Here is a 26,996-nt window from a genome sequence, read left to right on the forward strand (position 1 = left end):
CCACCTACTGTTCTGGCGGTGAATTGTTTTCAGCACCCCCAGCCTTCGGAGAACCATAAAGGCAACAGAAATGCGAATTAATCTGTCCTATCCGGCGGCCCGCCCATCCGTAACGGAGTCGGAGTACCATACTGGCACTGTCAGGCCAAATAGTGTCCTAGGGCCAAATAGTGTCCTACCTGACGTCACAATGCCGTTCCGAAGCAAGAACGCGTCCGTTGCTATGCCGACCTTAAATTCCTGAGATATTTACGCGTGCTTGCAGGAAACTGTCATGGTTGCTATACTGGTTACTAGGTAGGAAGTTTTGTATTTAGGCTTATGTAAACCAGTTTATTCTACTCTACTATTTAAAGTTTTCACTCGTTTGATAGCTAGTGCTAGCTGTCTAATTGTTTTCGTCAAAAGAATTCACTTATTTAGCATCAATTTTAACAGACTGGGAAGGCAACACGTATAGTATTCTACCTGCGCGCGTTGCTGTCTCAGGAATGTCGAACGAGTGAAAACTTTAAATAGTAGAGTAGAATAAACTGGTTTAAATAAGCCTAAATACAAAACTTCCTACCTAGTAACCAGTATAGCAACCATGACAGTTTCCTGCTAGCACGCGTAAATATCTCAGGAATTTAAGGTCGGCATAGCGACGGACGTGTCCTTGCTTCGGAACGGCATTGTGACGTCAGGTAGGACACTATTTGGCCCTAGGACACTATTTGGCCTGACAGCACCTTTACGTAGGGAGAGTGGTGGGGACGGATCGGTGTCGCTAGGAATCTCCCAGTGCCATCTGCGCGCATGAGTGGGACCACTGTGCTAGCTGCAAAAGCATTGTCATTCGGTGCCTCTTGTTCATCTCTTATTTATTATTCTCGATTGTAATGTAAACATTCGGGATGCGCGCGCAATGTGGCTGCAGAAAACCGGCAAAGGATAGATTTGTTAATGGCAAAAGGACCACACGGATAATACAGATAGTTAAATTTAAAAATACCAAAAAGGTCGAGGAGGACAGCCTTTAAAAGAGAAAGCGATTACCCATTGATCTGTCGCATCAGAATTTTGATTTGGGTCACAAAAGTCTTGAAATTTGAGTGAGAATGTTGCCCGGTACAGACCGCATAGTCGAGTGGCAACCATGTCTTCGTCATGTCACTAAGTTCATAATTTAACAGTTCATAATTTTACAGTTTAACAGTCAATTTTACATTTTAAAAGTCGAGAAGGACAGCTTTCAAGAGATATGGGAATTCTGCTTTTAGCCAGCTGGTCCGATTGTTTTTCTGATTTGTTCAAACTGGCCATGAGTGAGACTGCGTCCCTGTTACACTGTTTTGACGTTAGCCTCAGTCAGACTCGCTCACTGGCAGTGTGCACAATGTTGTGATTCACTCAATTTTACACCAGAAACATTAGGGAGGACTGCCTAATGTAGATACGAGCCTGATGAAGATAGCCAGCATCTCAGATTTCTTTAACCAAGTCTGTTTAATTCGTCATTTGCCTGAGAAAGCGACCTCCGTTAGCCAGGCTAGTTTTGGCTGATCACTTGGTCAGGCTCTTTAAGGGTATCGGGGTCAAGTTAATTTTGTGCATAGACAAGTGAAACGTAAATGTATTTGTCCAAAGGCCAAGAGCCTCAAAGTTAATATTAAGCCCTGCAATCCAGTGGCCAGAGATATATGACGACCTGATCGACACTCCAAGTGTAATAGACCGGGGAGAAGTTTGTCTTTTACAACCGAAATGCGCAGTTGAGACTGCTTGACAGTTGTGTGATGTAGGGTGATAATTGGTCTATACAAATGGCGAGTTGAACAAACACGTCGGATGCGCCGTGTTTGGATGCCGATATAGGTTCGCAAAACCATGAGCAACAACAGCAACGAAACGTCCGCCATTGTTGATGTTGTGTTTGACGCTACCGCGCTAGCGTTGCTTGGAAATATGAGACGTATACAGTGACGTAATGACGTGGCTCTGTGGTGGCTCTCGCCCGTGGAAAAGAAAACCGGTTCTTAGTAAGCTCCGTTCATGAAAGGGGGTATTAGTGCCAACTTTTTGGATGTGAACCCAAAGTGTGTGAATAATACACTCTGCTTTTGCTTGCTAGCCCTCGATTTCTCAATGTTTCGGTTTGGTGCACATGGCTAACTATACGTAGCCTACACAGGACTGGCTGGCTCCCCTTACAAAAAATAAGTATACTTCAAGTTTATTTTGTAAGTATACTTAGTATAAAAAGTATACTATTATCATGTTACTTAAAGTATACTAGCAGTGTACTTATTTATATACTATTTTTGTACTAAGTAAACTGAATTGGCCCACTTTTTAGGTCATTTAGTACACTTTTAAGTAAACTTAGTGTATTTTAAGGTTTACTTTTGAATACTGTAAAGTAGCCGGTGTAGTGCACTTTCAGTTCATCAAGTATACTTCCTAAAGTACTTCAAAGTATACTTTGGAATACTCTAAAGTAACCTGTGTAGTGCACTTTCAGTTCATGAAGTATACTTCCTAAAGAGCCTCAAAGTATACTTTGCAATACTTTCAAGTGCACTTTCAATTAATGTAAGTACCTCAAGAAGTAAACTTAAAAATATAATTTTACTATGACTTACTAATTAAAAAAAATGTTTAGGGGCCCTTCGGACGCCTCAGATCTTGCATCACATGGCGAGAAAGGGGGCCCTCACAAAGTCACACTGCAGATTCTGAATAAAGCTACTTACTGCATAAGTATTAATGGTTTGCGAATCCAGCTTTACTCATGAAACGTAACAGTCATTTAACTCATGGTGAAAATGGTAAACCAGCACAACAATGATAATTACCATGCAACAAAACACTACATTCTAAGCAGACACATTTAAAAAACGAAATTCATGAAGTTTCATTTGTATTTTGAACAAACTTATCGGCAAATTTTAACACTATTTGCTGCCTTGCATCATGGGAATTGACTAGCCAATGAGCCACACCATCTTCATTATTTCACGTTGTTATTTCGTAACCTAAAACTAAAGTATAACCTTCAAATTTTCAAGTAGCTTTTTGTTTTTTTTCTATTAATACTCCAATTGATAATTATTAGTATAAGAGTATAGGGCTTCAGAATGTTTTGGCAGTAATTAAGGTTACAGCTTCAGTAACAAAAAAAGATTCAATGTGCAATGCATAATAGATTTTCATAGACGTGAATAATTAGAATGAAATGGATCTAAAAAATGTAACCTGTAATACTTTAAAATTATTTTTACTGCTTTTGCTGTATAATAATAGAAAGCGTACATCTTACTCCAGTAGAAATGTATACAATTTTCTGTTTCTAAGTATACTCCTTAAAAGTATATAAAAAATGAACTATTTTCAAAGCATACTTAAAAGTATATTAAAAGTGAACTATTTTCTAAGTATACTTCTTAAAAGTATATTAAAAGTGAACTATTTTCTAAGCATACTTCTTAAAAGTATATCAAAAGTGAACAAAAAGTGTACTATCCATATTTTAGTATACTTATAATATACTTTAATATACTTCCTTTTTTTAAGGGTCTGCTTGGCCCAAAATATTGTGAATAAATGTTTTGAATTCTGAATACTGGACATGGTGAGATTAAAAATATTTTCGTTACCATTAGTGACAATATTAATTTATTTAGAAAAAAATTGAGACCCCCTTCAAATTTTGCTTTTTAGGCTTTCAGGGGGGCTCATGGGGTAATCGGGGCGGTCGAGCCCCCCCAGACCACCCCGTATTTCGCACACTGGACCAGACCATTCAAGACATTACCCATACCTTTGGATTTACTGTTTCAAATTGAAGTCAAGTTTCTTAACACGTTGTCAATATTGGCAATGAAAAGTTGCAACTAACCAAGACGTGTCCAGACCAAGACCCATTCAACACGGTACACAATACCCAAACCCAGATACAATAATTTATGTAATTCTTCAATATTAAATCAAACTACTACCACTGGACTCGTTTTAATGACCAATCAGTGACAAAACGGGTTTGGCTGTTCAGGTCTGTGCCAATTCAGCATTACACTAGCTACCTGAAATGGCCACACTAATATCATCCTTTTAATAGACCCATTTTTTGTTTGTAAACATTCGGGATGCGAGCGCAATGTGGTGGCAGAAAACCGGGAAAGGATAGCATTTATAATGGCAAAAGGACCACACAGATAATACAAATAGTTAGATTTAAAAAGACCAAAAAGGTCAAGGAGGACAGCCTTTAAGAGAGAAAGCAATTCCCAATTGATCTGTCACATCAGAATTTTGATTTGGGTCACGAAAGCCTTGAGATTTGAGTGAGAATGTCGCCCGGTAGACCGCATTGTCTTAGGCAGCAGCCAGTCTCATGTCTTGGTCGCGTCATGTCACAAAGTAATCATTTTACAGTTCGGTCAATTCTACACAAAGTTTTACACCAAAAAAGGTCAAGCGGGGGATCTTTGAAGAGATATAGGAATTCTGCTTTTAGCCAACTGGTCCAATTTTTTTGTGATTTGTGTAAAACTGGCAATCTGAGTGAGACAGCGTCCCACGGCGTTATACTGTTTTGACGTTAGCCTCAGAGTCAGACTCGGGTCGCTCACTGCCACAATGTGATATTTCACTCCATTCTACACCAAAAACGTCAGGGAGGACTGACTTTTGTAGATACAAGCCTGCTGAAGAAAGCCAGCATCTCGGATTTCTTTAACCGAGCCTGTTTCATTCGTCATTTGTCTGAGAAAGCAACCTCCGTTAGCCAGGCTAGTTTTATCACTTGGTCAGGCTATATAAAGGTATCGGGGTCAACTGACTTCTGTGCATGGACAAGTGAAACGTAAATGTACTTGTCCAAAGGACAAGTGCCTTAAAAGGTTTATGTAAAGCCCTGCGATCCAGTGGCCAGAGATATATGACGACCTGATCGCAGTGATGGGCAAGCTACTTGATATGTGGTGAGCTAAGCTACTAGCTCTACAATAAATTCAGCTTCACTACACAGAAGCTACCACTCATAAAAATGTAGCAAGCTAAATGACAAAAATCTGTCAAACGTAGCTTGATACATTAGTAGCTACTTTCAGTTGAACAAACTGCATGCCAAGTCAATGCAATTTTAGTGATCAACACAATTGTCAGTCAGATAAAGGCTAAAATATGTTTAGATGTATTTATTGAACGATAGCCCAATCCACAATGCTATATATGCTAATACACAATTGCTGTTCTCTAGTTAGACTGGCCGCGCAGGCGCTGTGTGAGTGGAGATGAGATGATGACAGCCCTCGCTGTACTCCGCTCTCGTGAGATCAGTTGTGAATCGTGAACTGCAGAACGGGATATTAGTGATGGGAAGTTCGGATAATTTTACTGATTCGGTTCTTTGAATCTCGTTCAGTAAAATGAACCAATCTTTTTTAGAGTCATTGTTTCATTTCAACGAGGGGGGGGGGGGGGGGGGGGGGGGGCTATACATCCACTGCAAACACATATCATATTCTCATGTAGGTTAGTTCATGACATGTGCACCAGCAGATACTATTTTAAAAGAAATTCCGGCATTAAAATAATGTATCATGACAGTTTGTATGATTTGGTCGTTTATTATCACACTAGCATTTAGTTATCACGGCAAACAATTACACTGCACTAAACTGCAAGTATAAATGTAATGTGAAAATAACAAAACCAGTTAGTATGATGACTTGAGCGAATATCATTCACGTCTTACTAAAACAGCGGCCACGCGAAAGGGAATGAGGAAACTGTTTCCTCTATTACAAAATACAATGCGGGTCACGTGAAGAAGGATCCAAAGACTCGTAGAAAGACCGAGTCGGGAAATAAACGAATCGTCCGTGTCCTCTAGCTACCAGTACAGAGCTTATGCAGGTCACGTGAAAAATGATCCAAAGACTCGTACCCAAAGACCGAGTCGGGAAATGAATGAATCATTTCTGTTTACTTGGACGAGCCTATGCAACAGTCCAGATGCGCGGCCACGAGAAAATGAACGAATCACTCTTTAAGACGACTCGTTACACCAGAGTCCTTGTAAGGATTCGTTCAAAATGAACGAATCGTTCATGAACGACACATCACTACGGGATATGTGAGACACTTTTTCAGTGCTTGGTCAACACAATAATCCACCAACCTCATGTATGAACATCAGAAATGTCCAGGAGAAATTAGCTTTCAAGGACGCTACTGCGCTACTTCATCAATAAAAGAGCTTAGCTACTGAAAAGTTACCTGGTTTTGTAAATAGCGACGTTACCGTCAAGCCACTGACAAATGTAGTTAAGTTAGTAGCGTCGCTACAAGTACTGCCCATCACTGCCTGATTGACACTCCAAGTGTATTATACCTGGGAGAAGTTAAGGCTGATTTATACTTCTGCGTTTTTACGCACACACACACGGGGAACGCCCTCTCCGTCAAGAAACACCCTCTGCGTGTCCTCTCCGAGCCCCTCGCAGAGCTCTGCGGGTCCTCGCAGAGCCCCTCGCAGAGCTCTGCGTGCACCTCCTGATTTTTCTGACTATCCGTCTGTCCGTCCGTCATTTTACGGATACCCCTAGGCTGTGATTGGTCCGTATTAAGAACCGCTTGCGTCAGGGGTGGGGGCGGGGTTGCCGTGACCAACAAGAGAACAGAATCCTTTGACCGCCATTGTTGTAAGTTTTTACAATTCATATTTCAGCTAAACAATAAATGTAAATCAGCATCTGAATTAAAATGTCACGAGAAATGGGCAGTGTAGTTGTTGAAAATGTGCTTATTTTATTGATGAAACGGTTCATTTGTAAATTTGCTCCGACTTTTCGATAACCTAGCTAGCATCGCAGTGCAGCGCCATCTACTGTTCTGGCGGTGAATTGCTTTCAGCACGCAGAGCCGTCGGAGTAGTATAAATTCAACCAATCCGTCCGACTCCGTCCGACTCCGTGCGTGCGTCTGTCCGTTAACGGAGACGCAGAAGTATAAATCGGCCTTAAGTCTTTTGCCACCGACATGCGCAGTTGAGCCTGCTTGACAGTTGTGTCACGTAGGGTGTACATCGGTCTATATTTTTTCCATTGATAGCTAGCCGGCCACTTAGCCTACAGTTGCCGACTTGAGACCAGTTATAGCCAACAGACCACATAAGAAGACGTAGTGGTGGCAGTGATTGTTAGCTTTACAGACGAGTTACATGTTACACGAGCTAAAGCAATGTTTACAAAGGTAACTTCAGCGCTACGTCGCAGCTATTATAGACAAAGTCCCCACATATACTAGGTCGCCACCATCACTCCCATTGGGAACCAATTATAAAAAGGCAGAGACGACACGGACATTGTGGGCAAAGCTTGTCTATATTGTATGCTTTTCGGCCGTGCTATGGCACTTGTCACCCCCATACAGGTAGAACTATCCCCATAGCACAGGTGCTGGACACCCGGTGTTATCGCCTTGGTTTCCAGACTACCAGTTTTTTTTTTTTTTTTTTCACCTTTATTTAGCCAGGTAGGCTAGTTGAGAACAAGTTCTCGTTTACAACTGTGACCTGGCCAAGATACAACATAACAATACGACACATACAACAGAGTTTCACTTAGATCATGCGACCAGTGCGTTCACCTAACAGCAGCAGCTGCCGTTGGCCTCAATTACCAGATTCGTCACAAAATCACAAAACATTCAACTTTATTGGCGATGTTCGCATCTTATATTTGCTGCTGTAGGCTAAGTAAATAAAACTGTGGCAATGGCTCATGGAGGCAGGGCCGGCGTTTACAAAATCTACAATGTGTGCCAAAATGATATCCCCTGGCAAGCAATGCTGATCAATTTCATATACTAGGGCCAGCATGCCAACACTGACACAACTAATGTGTTCCATCATCTCTCGAATCTAGGTGTCCCTATCTGCCTTCAAGCTTGTGCAGCTGCGTTGGTCTGAAAATAACCACGCCCCTCTCGTTTGCATGTGAGACTGGAAATAAATACAGCACAGAAATAAATGTGGTGCTCGGAAATATATGTGGCGTTAGGAAATAAAAGTCTCAAAAAATAAATAAATGTGGTATTAGGAAATAAAAGTCGCATGAAATAAATACATTTACATTTATTATTTAGCAGACGCTTTTATCCAAAGCGACTTCCAAGAGAGAGCTTTACAAAGTGCATAGGTCACTGATAAAACTAAAACAAGATAGCCCCAAAACATTGCAGGTAGCCAAAACATGAAGCACATATTGTGAACAACCAAAAATAAGTGCCAAAGGGAAGAACCATAAGAGCATGTAGTTAAGCAAATTACAATTAAACAACATGAATCGCTATAAGTGCAAGTGTGCCAGTAGAAAGGCAAGCAACGGTAGAAAATGAGATAAAATAAAATATTTTGCAGCGAGTACAACAGTTTAAATCAGTTAGCACTAACCAACAATAGCAACAAGTCTATAAGCAAGAGTCATTGTGATCCTTGAGGAAACTAGCATTGGGTCCAGCAAACCATTCCTAAATACTGTTGTCCTCCCGGAACAAGTGCGTCTTGAGCCTTTTCTTGAAGGTGGAGACAGAGTCAGTGTCTCTGATGGAGGTGGGGAGTTGATTCCACCACTGGGGGGCCAGGCAGGAAAGAGCTTGTGTTGGGAACGGGCGGTCTAAAGCGGTGGGACCACCAGGCGGTTGTCTGAAGAAGACCGTAGGTGACAGGTGGGGGTGTAAGGCTGCAGGAGAAACTTGATGTAGTCGGGTGAAGTCCCGTTCACTGCTCGGAAATAAATGTTGTCTTTACAAAAACGTCATTTTGAAACAAATACATTTATTTATTTATCGATGTAGGCAAATGGATTCAGCTATATCATTATGTGATGCTATATGTATTTATTTCAACAACACAAAAAAAAATCAGGGTTTATTTCATAGCCATATTTATTTATTTATGTATTTATTTCTTTAATTGTGACTAACATGGCTTTCCATAATCGTTCAGTGTAGCAAACCAGGGGAGTCAGAACAGCCAATCCGCCACCGAAGGCAGGTACACAGACTTAAATTAGGGGAGGTGATAGAAGGAGTCTATCTGCCTGTTGAAATGCTACAGCCACTTGGCACATGGCAGTGGTCACAACTGGAGCCCATCAGATAATCAGGGGAGGGCATAAAGGGAGCCGGCATTAAGGGAGCCAGCCCAATGCCACAGGAGGGAGAGAGGACCAGAGAGACAACCCTGGAGGAGCATTGCCCAAACAAGAGCCTGGCTGGAACCACCTGACCGTTTCCTCTGCTTTTACCCCCACAACCACACCCCATGAAGGACAACAGACCCCGGACGGGAAGAAACCTGAGTTAAAGTTTGTCCCACTACCCTTACCCTGAAATGTATTAGTAAAATAACAATTTATGTTAACGCCAAGTTTCTGAGTCCTATTTTATTGTGTATCGGGCCTTCAACTCCCCTGGGTTGCTACAACAGGTCAATGTAAAATGTAACGTGCAAACTTGATCCTTCGTCTGCAAACTGCGTTACTCTCGCATGTCACGTGACCAAAGTAAAATCACAGCCTTTGATATTATCGCAAATGCAATTAATTGTTCAGCCCTACTCTGCACAATAAGCAATAAACAACACCAGAACAACTGAAGCAGTAAACTTTGCAAACACAAAATGTATGTCAACTATGTACCTGAGGATATGCACTCTATCAGATAAAATGTATTTTAGTGTTAATGACACAAAGTACTGTATTTTGGTTATTTGAACTGGGACTTGATTGACAAAAAGACCATGTCTTATTTGTACTGAAATAAGTATATTTCCCTGTGCAATAGATTTGTGTTAGGTTTGACAATGTGAATACCTTAATATCAAACTGGAGATAACGCTTATCCATCTCCCTGGAAACCACGCTTTCAATGACCTCCACAGGCACTAGCTGGAAGCAGTCGTAAGCAGGGCAGAAGATGTTGTGGGCTTCCCCCTCCTGAATCTTAAGGTTCAGGAACCTTACACGTACCAAGATACAGACACACATTTTGGTGACCACTCCTGAGCTATTGCTCACAAATGAATTACTAAGAAACAAGCAAGCAACTCACCCTTCCCAGCATGCCCGGCAGAACTCGTGACCACATGACATGTCAATGGGTTCCTCAAAGATGGAGATGGTGCTCATGCAGATACCACACTATCAAAAATACAAGACAAAAAAATATTAAGAGAAATTATTAAGAATCAAAGCATAACATGATAGTTGATCATTAAAATCCCTCTGCCAGTAGGGATTTGGTTTGTTTGGAAACTGCATAGGTGAATATTCAGCATCATTTGACATCCTATGAGACCCTGAAAAGGAAATTTTCTAAAGACACTGTACAACTGGATTGCTGTAATTGCCAGATTCAATTATATATATATTTTTGAATATTAAACCACGTAACAGAGCGCTCTGTGACCCGTCGTACCGGAAGACATGTTTTACTACAGATCGTTCGGCAGATAGGTGACGAAAAATATACATACAGTTTTATATAGTACCTAATATCTGGTCATTTTGAAGTGACAATCAATCAATAAAAGTCATTCACATTCTTCGAACACAATACAGTGACAGCTGAAACAACAGCCTTAGGGCTGATTTAGGGAATGCCCTCGTCTACATGGAATGCCCTCTTCGAGCACTGTGACAGCCCTCGGAGAGCCCCGGAGAGCTTGACCTGCACCTTCTGAATTTTGTAACTATCCGTCGTAATTTTTGATAGTTACGGATATCCCTTGGCTTGGATTGGTCAGTATTGAGGGCGGGGTTTCCGTGATACAGGACGAGGTGGATCACAGACTTCCTGTCTGACCACCAAACAGGACGAACAGAATTTTTGATCGCCATTGCTGTAAGTTTTTACAATTCTTATTTCAGCTAAACAGTACATGTAAATCAGCATCTGAATTAAAATGTGACGAGAAATGGGCAGTGTAGTTGCTGAAAATTTGCGTATTTTATTGATGAAACGGCTAATTTATAAATTTGCTCTGACTTCTCGATAACTTAGGTAAATAAACACTCAACGACGACTTACACACAAAGACTGTTTCTTTAAGGTCGTCTTTGACAAAAAACCGTTGCGCCACCTACTCTTCTGGCAGTGATTTTTTTTCAGCACCCACAGCCTACGCAGAACCATAAACGAAGTCTATCCGTCCGTATCCGTCCGCCCGCCCATCCATAAACGTCTAGCCATTTCTCGTCACATTTGTATTCAGATGCTGATTTACAGGTACAGTTTACCTGAAATAAGAAAAGGTAAAACACAGTTGTGACGTTTTTCCAGTTCTCCTAGCATCTCGTAATGACTTGTGGGATATCAGATGTGTTCTCGCTGGCCAAGTCACCAATTAATGCATCTCGATCAAAGGGGCAGATCAAGAACACATCCGGGCATTTTAGGCTTTCTTGGTGACTTCTGTTCTTTGGATTGGAACCGTACTTGGGCAATGAAAGATTACATCAAACGAGTTCACAAGGACACAAGAATGGAAAAAAACGTAGATTGATAAACGACCAATTTCTGCCATGGTCCACATGCATCAGAATCAAAATCGAATTTAATTGTCAAGTAAATGGTCACAAACAAGGAATTTACTTTGGTGGGCTGGTGCAAACAGTGTACATTTAAACGTAAGTCGAAAAAGTACAACAAAATAAAAAAAACTACTGGCAGAGCATTACAATATAATATAAAAATACAACATAATATAAATAAAGTTGCAATGTATATAAAATAAAAAGTAGAATAATATAGAATAAAAATAATACTAAATATGTTAAAAGTGACAGAGTGTATGGGAGCGTGAGCGTCAATGTCAGTTCAAGGCCTTGTTAAAAAGAATAGCAGCGGACGGAAAGAAACTGTTCTTGTGGTGTGAGGTTTTGGTCCTAATGGACCGCAGCCTTCTGCCGGAAGGGAGTGGTTGAAACAGAGTGTCCAGGGTGGGAGTAATCGGCCACAATCTTCCTTGCTCGTCTCAGGGTCCTCGAGGTGTGCAGGTCCTCGAGGGTAGGCAGATTGCAGCCAATCACCTTCTCTGCCGTGCGGATGATACGATGCAGTCTGCTCTTGTCCTTGGCAGTGGCAGCAGGGTACCAGATGGTGATAAAAGAGGTGAGGATGGACTCAATGATGGCTGTGTAGAAGTGCACCATAATTGTCCTTGGCAGGTCGAATTTCTTTAGCTGCCGCAGGAAGTACATCCTCTGCTGTGCAGTCTTGGTGAGGGAGCTGAAGTTCAGTTCCCACTTGAGGTCCTGGGAGAGGATAGTACCCAGGAAGCGGAAGGACTCCACAGTGTTGACTGGAGAGTCGCACAGGGTGATGGGGGTGAGTGGGGCTGTATTCTTTCTAAAGTCCACAACCATTTCCACTGTCTTGAGAGCGTTGAGCTCTAAGTTGTTCTAGTTACACATTTCTTCTTAATTTCTGCCTTGGTTCAGTTCTCTGAACCCACAGCATTGATGGCCCTAATAATAATTTTATTTGTAATGCACTTAACATTTAGCTAAATATCAAAGTGCTACAGGTTAAAAACAAGAAAAGGGCGCAAATAGTGACATTTTTCCACTCCGCCGACTTTTGTCGCTAATACCTGATGACAGGCCGCCAAACAGGGCACATTTTCTCGCCTCCACCTCTGTTGTCAGAACCTCGATCTCACAGTCACCGTATTTCTTCAAATAAACGCAGCAGCGTTTAACGTTAATTTTTGGTGCAACGTTTCTTCGAGGGCGGCGTTCATTCGAAGAAATACGGTAATTCAGACAATTAAATTACCTCAGGAGCGCATTTATAGTCCATCTGCATATTCATTTATGGGAGGAGGCAAGGCGGGGTCAGTGGCTCGTTCACGTGCGGTCAATTATACGTTGATTGTGACTTATAAAAGAAAGGTGCGCAGGGCCTAGCGTACGACCGGTTTTATACATGTGAATATTTCTGTGCGTAGGGTACTTTGAGTTTTTGCCGTACGCCATCTTCTGGTATGAGAGCTGCGCAATCCTTTATACATGAGGCCCCAGGAGTTTGACAGATGGATGACTGGAGGTGCAGCTGTTGGCGTACAGGGAGAAGAGCAGAGGAGAAAGAACGCAGCCCTGAGGGGCTCCGGTGCTGATGGACCGGGAATCAGAGGCTGTTTATCAATCCACGTTTTTTTCCGTTCTTGTGTTCTTGCGAACTCGTTTGACGTCATCTTTTATTGCCCAAGTACGGTTCCAATCCAAAGAAAACAAGTCACCAAGAACGCCAAAAATACCCGGAAATGTTCCTGATCCGCCCCTTTTGTCGAGGATGCATCGGATGGTGACTTGACCAGCGAGAACGCTTCTGATTTCCCAGAAGTCATTGCAAGATGTCAAGCGAGGCGGACAAACCTCACAACTGTAATTTTGTACTTTTCATATTTCAGCTAAACGGTACGTGTAAATCAGCATCTGAATTAAAATGTGACGAGAAATAGGCAGTTCAGTCGCTGAAAATGTTATTAGTTTATTGATGAAATGGCTAATTTGTAAATTTGCTCCGACTTGTCGATAACCTAGCTCAGCGGTTCGATTTTTTTAGGCCACGCACCCCCTACTACATACCGACTGGGTTCACGCACCCCCACTCCACCACACCTTTAAAAAAAAAAAGCTACAGCCTATTAAGCCGCATTCAAATCGTACCAATGAGAGAACAATTGCTAGCGCGTGGAGTTTGTTTACAAGATTTAGTCCACTGTTAAATGTTGCAGTGTAAACACAAACCGAACAAAGGGGCAACAGCATCATTTTATCATATTAATCCCTGAATCGGAACAAAGCTAACAAACTACATGGGTGAAAATGCCCTGTTTTGCAGAGTAGGCTTCTGCAGCGATTCTGGCGTAAGTATTTGACCCAGTGTTAACAGTGCAGGTGAAAGAAACATGGTTGCTGAACTAGCTCTCATGGGAGAGAAACGAGAGAAATATTTATTTGACAGGAACACATCAATTTATATGCTCAAGTCACGTGCCAATCTTGCTGGCGTTCATTGACTAGCATGTACCTTTAAATAGCCTGAGGAGTGAAACGGGCAAAACTAGCCTGGCTAGCTAGTAACGGAGGTCACTTTCTCAGGCAAATGATGAATGAAACAGGCTTGGTTGAAGAAATCCGAAATTCTGGCATCTTCAGCAGGCTCGTATCTACCAAAAGCAGTCCTCCCTGACGTTTTAAGTGTAGAATGGAGTGACAAACAACATTGTGCAGACTGCCAGTGAGCGACCCGATTCTGACGGAGGCTAACGTCAAAACACTACTGTACAGCAACGGGGACGCAGTCTCACTCAGATTGCCAGTTTTAGACAAATCACAAAAATAATTGGACCAGCTGGCAAAAAGCAGAATTCCCATATCTCTTGAAAGCTGCCCTGCTTGACTTTTTTTGTTGTAGGACTGACTGTAAAACTGTAAAAAAGATTAACTTTGTCATGACGTGAAGACATGGCTGCCGCCTAAGACTATGCGGTCTACCGGGCAACATTCTCACTCAAATTTCAAGACTTTCGTGCCCCAAATAAAAATTCTGATATGACAGATCAAATTGGAATCGCTTTCTCCCAATAAGGTTGTCCTCCTCGACCTTTTTGGTCTTTAAAAATCTAACTATTGGAATAATCCGTGTAATTCTCTAGCCCTTATAAAGGCTATATTTTCCCCGTTTTCTGCCACCATGCTGCGCTCGCATCCCGAATGTTTACAAACAAATAATTGGTCCGGATCCGTGTCAGACGGGCGAGGAGGCCAATACGCAGCTAGCAGGACCCATTAGCCAATCAGAAAGCTTGTACTGTAGTTGCCATATAATAATTCATATTACACCAATAGACCACCATTACATTTTTCCTCTCGCGCACCCCCTAAAGGCAGCTCGCGCACCACACTTTGGGAATCCCTGACCTAGCTAATAGCATCTCAGTGCAGTGCAGACACTAGTTAACAGGTACTGTAAGTTAGCAAGGGCTACAGAAAACTTAAAATTACAGGTAGACGGACCATTTTTTAGCTTTGTTATCTAGTTTTTGTAGTTAGTCAGAGTTATCATAATGCTGCGAGTCCAGGAAAACCCTAACCATCTCAATTCATTCTCCGTCCTTGCAAGACCATTCTCGCAAGGAGGCTTGCCAGAACGTTCTTCAAAAGAATGTACTTGCGTTCTCAGCGTTCTTCGGATTGATAAACAGCCAGAGACTTGTGTTCCCAGCTTAACGCACTGCTTCCTGTCAGACAGGAAGTCTGTGATCCACCTGCAAGTGGAGTCGGGCACATTCAGCTGGGAGAGCTTGTCCTGAAGCAGGGAGGGTGATGGTGTTGAAGGCAGAGCTGAAGTCCACAAACAGGATCCTGGCGTAAGATGCTGGGGAGTCCAGGTGCTGGAGGGCGAAGTGGAGGGCCATGTAAACTGCGTCGTCTACAGACCTGTTGGCTCTGTAGGCAAACTGCAGGGGGTCCAGGAGAGGATCCGTGATGGTCTTACCACAGAGGTCAGGGCGACGGGTCTGTAGTCATTAAGTCCAGCTGGCCTTGGTTTTTGGGCACAGAGATGATGGTGGAGGACTTGAGACAGGCTGGCACATGGGATGTCTCCAGGGAGGTGTTAAAGATGTTAGTAAACACTGGAGAAAGCTGGTCAACGCACTGCTTGTGGGTGGCAGGAGAGACAGAATTTGGCCCAGCTGCTTTGTGGGGGTTCTGCCTCTTGAACAGTCCGTTGACTTCACTCTCCTGAATGGAGAGATTCATCACTGTGGTGAGGGGGTGGCGGGGGGGAGCACGCTTGGGTGGGGAGGTGTGGTTCAGGACAGTCCAATTGTCTTTCAAATCTGCAGTAGACCTTGTTCAGGACGTTGGCCAGACGGGAGTCGTTAGTGGTATGGGGGCTCCAGACAGAAGCAGAGTCGTTTGCAGAGAACTGTTGTTGTAGTCTCTCCGACTACGGTCGTTTAGCCTCTCTCACCGCCTTGCTAAACCTGTTCTCCGACTCCTTGAATCTGTCTCTATCCCCACTTCTAAAAGCTTCCTCCTTCTCCAGCCACAACCTTGTGAGCTTTGCAGAGAGCCAGGGCTTGTTGTTGTTGAAATTCACCCTGGTGCGTGTTGAAATACAGCAGTCCTCACAGAAGCTGATGAACGACATCACAGCCTCTGTGAGTTCATCCAGACTATTGGAAGCAGTCGTGAACATATCCCAGTCAGTACAGTCCAAGCACGCCCGCAGATCCTCGATAGCCTTACTGGTTCACTGTTTTGATCTCCTCGGAACAGGTTTACAGAGCTTCAATTTACAGAGTGTTCCCTTATCTGGTGGGGCATTTGATGAATTGTCTGTTTTTGGTGAGTTTGTGGCTGAGATTACCGTTGTTAAAGTCGCCAAGTACAATAACCAGGAAATCCGGTTTTCCTCGCTCCACACAGAATCCCCCCAACAGAGTCGGCAAGCATGCGTTGGGCCTCCTTAACCTGAGGACCCGGCCGCAAGTACACTCCTACCAGAATGAGTGACGCAAATTCGCAAGGCGAATAAAAAGGTTTACAGTCTATAAAAAATGATTCCAGATCCGGGGAACAATGTTGCAGAATCACTGTCACATCTACACACCAGCCACTGTTGATGTAGAAACAGATACCACCTCCTTTTATTTTGCGGGAGAGTGCTGTGTCTCGATCAGTTCTCACGAGTTGAAAGCCTGGCAGTTTTACAGCGGCGTCCGGGATCAAATCACACAGCCATGTCTCCGTGAAGCACAAAACCGAAGATGAAAGAAAATCTCAGTTTTTCCACCATCAGTAGCTGAAGTTCGTCTACTTTGTTGCACAGTGACCGTAAAAAGAGAGGAAAAAACTTGGAATTACTGTTCCGATCCCCCGCTTGCATAGCCCAACTAGCGCTCCCGCTCGCTTTCCCTTTCTACGTCGTTTCACTGCTTGAGCCAAGCCTAGCGTGGCTTTGACTAGAATGCCCACTAATTCTGCCGCTGGAAGCAGAAAAGTGGGAAATAAATCATCAGGAGTTGTACTCCTGATGTTAAGAAGTATTTCTCCTGTTAGAGATTCAATTTGTAACTCTTGAAAGCGCATATATTAGCCTACACCTTACGATGTATGTTTGGGAAACACACGTAAGAAATATCGATGGTTTCTTTTTTTGCTCGATAATTGCTACGATCTAGCCTGGCTGCCAGCCCAACTTCTCCCCGCCCACAAAAAAAAATTGGTCGGGAAGTTGGGTCTGGAGGGTCTCGTATTGGGGACAACTACAGAAAACCAGAATCGGGACGGACCAATGAAATTGCCAGGGCGGGCTTTATACGATGATGGACAGATGATCAACAGTAACGTAATCAACAACGTCACGAAAGAGCGCTTGGGTTGAATTTGTTTTCAACAAACAACATATTACGTTGCTCTGATTGGTTGTAGGTCTATCCAATTGAGCGAAGAGGCATTTGTTTTACGAGTTCGGTTGAAACACGCCCCGTAGTCACAGCCCAACAGAGAGTTTTCAGACTCATATTCTGACTAGAATTATGAGTATGACAACGTCAGGCTAGCTACGATCCATCGTTATCGGGAAACGTAGCCCTGATCCCCATTGTCCCAAGTTTGAAATTCTTCTGACACGCAGTTCGCTTCATAAGCATTTCCAGGCACCAACCTTAACCAAGAATACTCGTTCTTTTCAAGCCATTTGTAATTGAACTTTAATTTCCCCATGTTCCTAAGTTGAGTGGCTATCATTCATTGCTGTATTAGCCTACCTGTATTGCCGATGCTATACGTCATCAAAATCTGCGCAGTAGGCTACGCTCTGACCTTACCATAGATAACGCAGCGCATATTGCCAACAAAAAAAATATTCGACCTGGCAGAAAAGATTGCCTGCATTTTCGCAGTGACATGACAAAACATTTTTTTTAAAGACCCATCCAATCTGAATTGAAGACAATTTAATAATTTTTAAGGCCTTATTTTTTGGAAAAGTGATTTAAGACTTTTTAAGACTTTTTAAGGACCTGTACCACCACCCTGTACGGCCACCCTGAGTGAACATTTCTGGGGGGGTATCATGATTACGGAAAGGGATCCTTTTATTTTTTATATTGCTAACATTTTTCTCGTGGTCTGGTCTAACGATGGGCAACAAATATCTCTTTAACAAGTCTGCATATCTGTTGTGCACAAGTACGTTATTTATTTTCAGTTTTTTACATTAATGTCTTAAGAAACTCTGTTGTAGTCTAATACATACTGTAAATGAATGAAGTGTTTTCAATCATTTAATACAATCTTGAGTGCAGAAATATTTATGATTGGAAGATGTTAAAGAAACTAGTTAGCGTCTTTAAATCAACAGACTTATGTTTTTCATTTTATGCCGCTAGCTAGCCAACTTTGCCAAACAAAAAGCTGAATACATTACACTGATGTGATTAGGGCTGCAACAACGATCGATTAAATTGATTAAAATCGATTATTAAAAGCAGAGTGGAGCGGAGGTAGAGGAAAGGCCATCGGAGAGACGTTGTTGAGTTGTTCTGAAACACATGGCGGAGGCAGAGCAATCAGTATGACCCAAGTCATCCAAGGTGTGGGAGCATTTCACACTAAATACTTCGAAACAGTGTGTTAATTGACCGAGGTGAAGTTAGTTTCATATTCGACATTTGTCTCACATTCGGAAGACGCTTCTTTGCAGCATCGCGTTAGGGACCGGGTGAAAACAACCCATACCATTTTGAAAAATGTATACTTTTAAAATATTTTGGGGAATGTAACACCTCAAACAGACACCAGAGTATCTTAACAATGTCTGGTATACTTCCACACCCTTTACTTTTTCAATGAAGTTTCAAATAAAATGATGAAAATCACTAATCTTTGAAAATAGCTTAATCATCGCAAATCGTAACTTTTTTCTAAATTGTGTCCAAAAATCTTAAATATACACCAGATGTTTTTTTTAAAAATCCGATTCATCGATTAATCGAAAAAAGAATTGACAGATTAATCGATTACTAAAATAATCGTTAGTTGCAGCCCTAGATGTGATGTAATCTTAATTTAGGAAACCCTTTCATGAAATAATGACTGGCTTGGATCCAAAAGACACAATATTCACCTGTATGAACTGAAAACTGATGGCAGTTTTGGCAGCGCTTTTCCCAGTGCACTGTTGTTATTACTATACAGCTCCACAACATCAGCATAATGCGGCAATTGCAGTTATAAACAACAGAAATGCACCGATAGTATCGCTTTTTAGAAGGAAAAAATTCCATGAAGACACCCATCATAGTTTTGTTGAAAGCTGGAGGCGGCACAAAATGTGACTGACTGCCTTTTAATTCTCTATGCAGGAAAAACCCTGCATAAAGACTTGAATAACAGATTTAAAAAAAAATTGTGTGCATCTCATGACTTACCTTACATTTTGTAATCACAATGTTAGTAGACCATGCATTAGATTAGAACTGCAAACCTTTTATTTTGGACAGACCTAGAATTACTTATTTATTTCCTAAGTGTCAGGAAGAGCAACACTGAATTTACATTTACATAATCAATCAAATCTACATAATCAGTTAGCCCTGATTTAAGCCTTTTTAACAGAAGCCATATTTAAATATGTTACTATTAACTGGGCAGGTCGACTTGGTGGAAGTCTAATCCCTCCTCCTGTGTGTTTGTACCAGCCAAACGTGAAGTATTGTTTTTGCAATTTCCCGATTATTGGTTCATTTCAAAATGCAAAACGCATAACCAATTAAAAGCCAATGTTCAAATGTTAAGATATTTTTACAACTGCTATGCACTGAAAGTCTGATGTGAACAATAATACTTTAAACACGTTTTAAATGGTTAGGTTATTGTTTTGTTGTTTGTATCACATTATTGTACAATATACTGTATATATATTCTATAATATGACTATATCAAATGGGGGTACTTGGTGGACTATATCATTTCGAATGGGGTACGCAGATTATGAAGTTTGAAAACCCCTGGTTTTATGGGCAACACTCTGGGCATTTTATATTTTTCATGGCACTTTAGGTGTGTTTGCATAGATTCAGCAAAGTTTCCTACAGAGTAGGTATCGCAGATTATGGATGTATCAGGTGGAGGAGTAGTGCATTAGAGCAGTAGCCTGACGTTGTCATACTCATAATTCTAGTCAGAGAATGAGTCTGAAAACTCTCCGTTGGGCTGTGACTATGGGGCGTGTCAACCGAGCTCGTAAAACAAATGCCTCTTCGCTCAATTGGATAGACCTACAACCAATCAGAGCAACGTAATATGTTGTTTGTTGAAAACGAATTCAACCCAAGCGCTCTTTGGTGAAGTTGTTGATTACGTTACTGTTGATTATCTGTCCATCATCGTATAAAGCCCGCCCTGACAATTTAATTGGTCCGAACAGCTCCTGTTCGGATATAGTTTTTCCGCAATCGAGCCCCTCCAGACCCAACTTCCCGACCACATTTTTTTGTGGGGGGGGATAAGTTGGGCTGGCAGCCAGGCTATTAGAGCAGTGCCCTTCCTCCCAAATTGCCTCTCCATCAGCCTCCATTTCTTACACAATGTAATATATTTCCATAATTACAATTCAAAAATATAGATGCAAGCAGCAGTAGCGGATTCCTTCAAAACATTGCTAAATGTATTTTCACAAATTGTCACTGTATAGAAAATGAATGCTGCAGACTTGTAGCCTGGGTGCCAGCCGACTGTACCCCCGCCCACAAAAAAAAATTGGTCGGGAAGTTGGGTCTGGGGTCGCGCGTTTGGGGGGAAACTATGTCCGAACAAGAGCTGTTCGGACCAATCAAATTGTCAGGGCGGGTTTTATACGATGATGGACGGATCATCAACAGTAACGTAATCAATCACATCAGCAAAGAGCGCTTGGGTTGAATTCATTTTAAACAAACATGGCTGCCGCTGGAGAGCTGAGACGTGTAGATTCTACCATCGAGTCTGTTTTAGAAGACATCGAAAGTGCATTAATTTTGAAAGAGGAACAGAGAACGCGATCATTTGTCAATCAAAAATGTGTTTTTGCCGTCCTTCCTACGATGTTTTTGTCACATATTACGTTGTTCTGATTGGTTGTAGGTCTATCCAATTGACCGAAGAGGCATTTTTTGTCCTTTTGGTTCGGTTGAAACACGCCCCATACTCACAGCCCAACAGAGCGGTATCAGACTCATATTCTGACTAGAATTATGAGTGTGACAACGTCAGGCTAGCCAACGGGATACCAAATCTCAAATGCAATACCATCAAGATCCACAAGGGCCTTTGCTTCAAGCAAGCAGTGAGTGGGGGCTTGGTCAGCCCACAATTTCCTGAAATGTTGTGTGTGCGTCTCGCCAAGATTCGCGCGTGTGTCAAGGGACTCTGGCCCCTTTTGTGTGAGAATTTGGAGCACGCACGGTGAGGGACAGAGGATTGGGGGAAAAAGCCCTTGCAATTAGCCAAACATGCATATTTAAAATATTCACAAAAAATCTACTTTTCATCTTAGTCAACTTTTTCTCAGATTTGTGTACTAACATTTTCAAGAGCCTTCATGTGAACTTGTGATTGAATCAGAGTATCAGTTTTCCACAAGGGCCTTTGCTTCAAGCCAAGGAGTGAGGAAGCAATTTCCTGAAATGCTGTGTGTGCGTCTCCCCAAGCTTGTGCGTGTGTCAAGGGTAAGGCTGAGTGTTTGAGAATCTGGACCGCGCGCGCTGAGGAACTAGAAATTAGCCAAGCATGCATATTTCAAATATCTTACAGGCAACTTTTTATCCTCCCTTTAAAGCCACTCCAACAAAACTACAGTAACAAGCATTGAGTGGAAAGGCAGAGTGCACGCAGGTAGGTAGGTAGACAGATTGGTATCCGTCCAATCACTAGTCAGGGTACCCCTTAATGATTGGTCGTGTTTATTCCAGCATTGCAACGCCCAGACGTCGGAATTATTTCATATTACCGTCAAACCTTTAGATATATTGGTTGCTATCAAGACGTGAAGTTACTTTCTGTAAATATGACAAAAAGTGCTTTTCAACAACATTGCCTAACATGCCTTTAAATATGATTGACAATTAGTCAATTTTATAGTTGAATATATACAGACAGAAGTTTTACAATGTATATATTGAAATTATGCATTGTAAGTATACCTGAGGTACTAGACCAGGCCTGGCCAACCCGCGGCTCCTGAGCCGCATGCGGCTCTTTGCCTGGTCTCTTACATTCATATCGAATTTTGTGTTTGTGTTGTTTTTATGTATGCGTGTTCAATGTTCATGTTGAGTTCAATATTTTCATCCCAAGCAAATGCACGTCTGACGTGAATTTTCGCATGATCGCGTCAGTATACATTCACTTTGTATCTAAAATAGACACACGAAACGTGTTTGGTGTGGACCAACATAAAACTCCACGCTGAGGAGGGAAAACCTTGTTGTTGAGTAAACAATTGGTGTCAAGTTCGCTCTGAAAATGGCAGGGAAAAAATGCTCACCAAAACGCAAATATGAAGATGAACACAGGACGTTTTTAACAGACTGTGAGAGTTTATATTTTTTGTTGAACCATTGCATTTTTGTTGAACGTGCAGAATGGCCATTCTGCCTTATGCCAGGCGTCATTAGCGCACTTCAAGGCTTTAAATCTTCAGCGCCACTACAGCTCACTCCATGCTAACATTGACCAGGAATTTCTAAAAGGGACTTAATTTCGCAAGAACAAGGTAATCACTTTGAAAAGTCAGGCAGAAAAGCAGATACAGTTGTTTGTTGTCACGTTAGTCTTATCTTCCCTTAAAGTAGGCTACACACGTTCCGCATTCTGACATCTCAGCCTCTGCATGGGTTGTACCATGTGAGGGAGTTCTCCCCTCCCAAAAAGAGTTGGTTAGCCCGTCTTTTCCTAAAAGTTTTCTCAGATAGGCTACCGATAGCGGGGCCGGGGGGCCCCTACCGTAACGATACGCGTCAGCGAGGATGGATGGGAGCATGGCCGGAGTGTTGGCATCACTAGACAAGGTTTTACCAATTGAAAAACGTCTATGTTTATTTTACATTTAGCTCAAAAACTGTGTTGCCCTCAAATAATGGCCAAAAATGTTGGCTTGCGCGCTGTGCACGCTCGCATTAAGTGTGGAAGTCCCTATCTTGCATCACATCAAATCCATACGTTGTATGGGGCTAAGCCCAGAATGTTTACAAGGTCTGGCTTCGCGTGATTAACACTGATCGTTAAGCAGTCTAAAAAATTGTATCAATATAAAAAATTATACAATCCCTTTCTGTAATCATGATATCCCCCAGAAAGGTTCACTGCACCCCCAGTCAAAGCAGACTGCATCCGGCTCTGTTTGGTATACAAAAAAAGTGGTCCGGTCTTGGGCCTGAATCTCCTGGGCTGAAAAGTGGCACCACTCCGGCCCTGGTGACATGTACAGTAAATCTGTCTGAGCAGAGGTCTGTGTCTCTCTGTCTGTCTGTCTCTGTGTGTGGTATGTGAGTGTGAGTGTGTGTGTGTGTGTGAGAGAGAGAGAGTGAGGAAGGGATGGGGCGATGTTCACGTGTGCCTGTGTGTAGCATGTGGCTATTTGCAGTAACAAGGTTAAAGAAAATTGCTCCTAGTCTCTGACTGGTTGGCCACCCCTGTACTAGACGTTCCTGCCTCTATCCTTCCTTAACTCCTTCTGAGATCACTGAACCTGGTTTTCCACTGATTAGGTGTTTTGGAGGCCCCAGACAAAGATACACTGACAGCCGCTACTAAATCCTTGCACACGGTTCAAGATGTAGAAATCCATGTATTTGGGTTGAATGTCTCCATAAATAAAAAATAAATGTTTGTATGTTGGTAAATGTCCATCTCAGACATGGACATGTCCATCTTCACATGAAAAAAATACTCCTGCCTCATTCATGATGCCCACAACCTGATATGCTGGGTAGGAGTTTATGTAACATGTTGTGCCAAATACAAACTCCACTGGCCCTGGTCCCATATGGAAGCAAAGTAAATAATGAACTGTTATCTGTATTTCTGAGCTAATTTAAACATAGTGTGGTTTACTACTTAGGGGCTTACTAGGGGGGAGTCCTCATCCCCGGGAGTGAGGCTGATCTCGTCCGGTGAGGTGATGGAGGAGCGGGTGGTACGTGGAGTCCTTGGTGAGGGCAGAGTGTCCCAAGCATTGTACCCACTGGGGGGAGGATCGGGCATCTGCACCCCTGAACGCTGGCAGCAGTCCTCTGCGTTTGACATCCAGGCCTCCAGTAGCTTTTCCCTGTCCCAGTCTGTACACCAAGAAAGAAAAAAAATATTTGGCACAGAGTTATGATTATAGTAACTGACAAAGGAAATGAACGTGATGAGCAGACAGGTAAATTTAACCTCAAACCAAAATTGACACCCCCAAAATGTTGTAGCTCAGGACTTGAAATAAGGAAATACTAATAATTGACACTGTTTGAAAATGAAACCCTGTAGTTTATGAAGATGAAACTATAGAAAAGTAACAGTTCAAGTAACAGTTCATGTCTGACAAAAGGAAGCCCAAAAAATGTATTGTCATTGCAAAATTATTAAACCCCCCATTGCAAATCAGATTTATTGTAAAAATGTACAGATTGATAGCTGTTTGCAATTAAATAAATCTAACAAAAGCTATTGAAATAGCTCAACACAATGGATGCTTCAAGTGGTTCCCCCCAATTCAACAGAGAATGCAACTTATACAGTAATGACTTCTCCAGTCTAAAAATTATTCTACACCTTCATGGCAAGCATCTTTAGTACTTAGTAGAGTACCCTTTTGCTATTATGACCTGCAGCAAACAAGATGCATTGCCACACACCAGCTTCTGGCAGCATTCCTGAGCAATCTTAGCCCATTCCTCATGAGCAATAGCCTCCAATGTGTGTGTGTGTGTGTGTGTGTGTATCTGCCAATTTATTAGGTACGCCTGTTAAATTGTTTGTTCGCACAAATAGCTGATCAGCCAATCACATGGCAGCAACTCAATGCATTTAGGCATGTAGATGTGGTCTGAGTATTTCAGAAAAAGCTGATATACTGGGATTTACAAGCACAACCATCTCTAGGGTGTACAGAGAATGGTCCGAAAAAGAGAAAATATCCAGTGAGCGGCAGTTGTGTGGACAAAAATGCCTTGTTGATGTCAGAGGTCAGAGGAGAATGGGCAGACTGGTTCGAGATGATAGAAAGGCAACAGTAACTCAAATAACCACTCGTTACAACCAAGGTATGCAGAATACCATCTCTGAACGCACAACACTTTGAACCTTGAAGCAGATGGACTACAACAGCAGAAGACCATACCGGGTGCCACTACTGTCAGCTAAGAACAGGAAACTGAGGCTACAATTCACACAGGCTCACAAAAATTGGAGAATAGAAGACTGGAAAAACGTTGCCTGGTCTGATGAGTCTTGATTTCAGCCTTTGATGTCATATAGATGGTAGGGTCAGAATTGGTATTCTGCATACCTTGGTTGTAACGAGTGGTTATTTGACTTACTGTTGCCTTTCTATCATCTCGAACCAGTCTGCCCATTCTCCTGCAGATCAGAAGATCAGTACACTTTCAAACCATCTCCCCCTCCATCATAACTTTTCTTCTCCATGTCCTAAACTCCTCTCTTACCTCCGGCACCTTTCCCTCTGCCTTCAAACAGGCTAGAGTTACCCCTCTACTCAAAAAATCCTCCCTTAACCCTACCATCCTCCAGAACTACAGACCGGTATCACTGCTACCCTTCTTTTCTAAAACAATTGAACGTGCTGTATCTAACCAACTGTCTTACTTTCTCTGTCAGAACAACTTGCTTGACCACAACCAATCGGGCTTCAAGACTGGCCACTCCACAGAGACTGCCCATCTTTCAGTCACCACTGCCCTCCAGTCTGCCAGAGCGGCTTCCAGGTCATCCGTCATCATTCTGCTGGACCTTTCTGCAGCGTTTGATACGGTTAACCACCAGATCCTGCTCTCCAGACTTTCTGAGATGGGCATCACTGGCACTGCACTCCAGTGGATCTCATCCTACCTGTCGGGAAGGTCTCCTGGGGAGGCAAACTGTCAGGCCCTCGCCAGCTCTACAATGGTGTCCCACAGGGCTCCGTCCTTGGACCCCTCCTCTTCTCTCTGTACGCCACCTCACTTGGACCAATCATCACCTCCCATAGCTTCTCCTACCACTGCTACGCTGACGACACGCAGCTCTACCTGTCGTTCCCCCCGACTGATCTGGGGATCTCAGCTAGGATTGAGGCCTGCCTCACAGACATCTCCGCCTGGATGACCGAGCACCACCTCCAGCTGAACCTCGTCAAAACAGAACTTCTCATCATCCTGGCTAAACCCTCCATCTCCCAAGATCTGTCAATCACCCTGGGATCTGCGACGGTGACCCCTTCATCCTCTGCCAGGAACCTTGGGGTTACCATGGATGACGAGCTCTCCCTCACGGCCCACATTGCCGCAGTCTCCCGGTCTTGTAGATTCACCCTCTACAACATCCGGAAGATCAGGAGACACCTGTCTGAGCACTCCACCCAGCTGCTAGTCCAAGCACTGGTCCTCTCCAAGTTGGACTACTGCAACTCGCTGGTCTCCCAGCATGTGCAACCCGCCCTCTTCAGAGGATTCAGAACGCAGCGGCCCGCCTGGTCTACAATCTACCCAGACGCTCCCATGTTACCCCGCTCCTCATCTCTCTCCACTGGCTACCCATCAACGCCCGTATCAGATTCAAGACCCTGGTACTGACCTTCCGAGCAGTGAACGGGACTGCACCCGACTACATCAAGTTTCTCCTGCAACCTTACACCCCCACCCGTCACCTACGGTCTTCTTCAGACAACCGCCTGGTGGTCCCACC

At 42.8% G+C, this 26,996-nt stretch overlaps 1 protein-coding gene across 4 annotated transcripts in view; it reads right to left on the reverse strand.

Moving 5' to 3' along the window:
* LOC124482225 (ankyrin repeat and IBR domain-containing protein 1-like) overlaps nucleotides 1–26,996 on the reverse strand; it is a 69,051-nt gene that overhangs the window by 27,227 nt on the left and 14,828 nt on the right. For all 4 annotated transcript variants that reach the window (XM_047042715.1, XM_047042690.1, XM_047042700.1 and 1 more), the window contains 3 exons: nucleotides 24,180–24,388; nucleotides 10,102–10,190; nucleotides 9,864–10,008 (listed from right to left, as the gene is read on the reverse strand). In XM_047042715.1, the coding sequence (XP_046898671.1) occupies nucleotides 9,864–10,008; nucleotides 10,102–10,190; nucleotides 24,180–24,388 (443 nt within the window). The remainder of the gene's footprint in view (nucleotides 1–9,863; nucleotides 10,009–10,101; nucleotides 10,191–24,179; nucleotides 24,389–26,996) is intronic.

Source organism: Hypomesus transpacificus, chromosome 2 (assembly GCF_021917145.1).
Source record: "Hypomesus transpacificus isolate Combined female chromosome 2, fHypTra1, whole genome shotgun sequence".
NCBI classification, from domain to species: Eukaryota; Metazoa; Chordata; class Actinopteri; order Osmeriformes; family Osmeridae; genus Hypomesus; species Hypomesus transpacificus.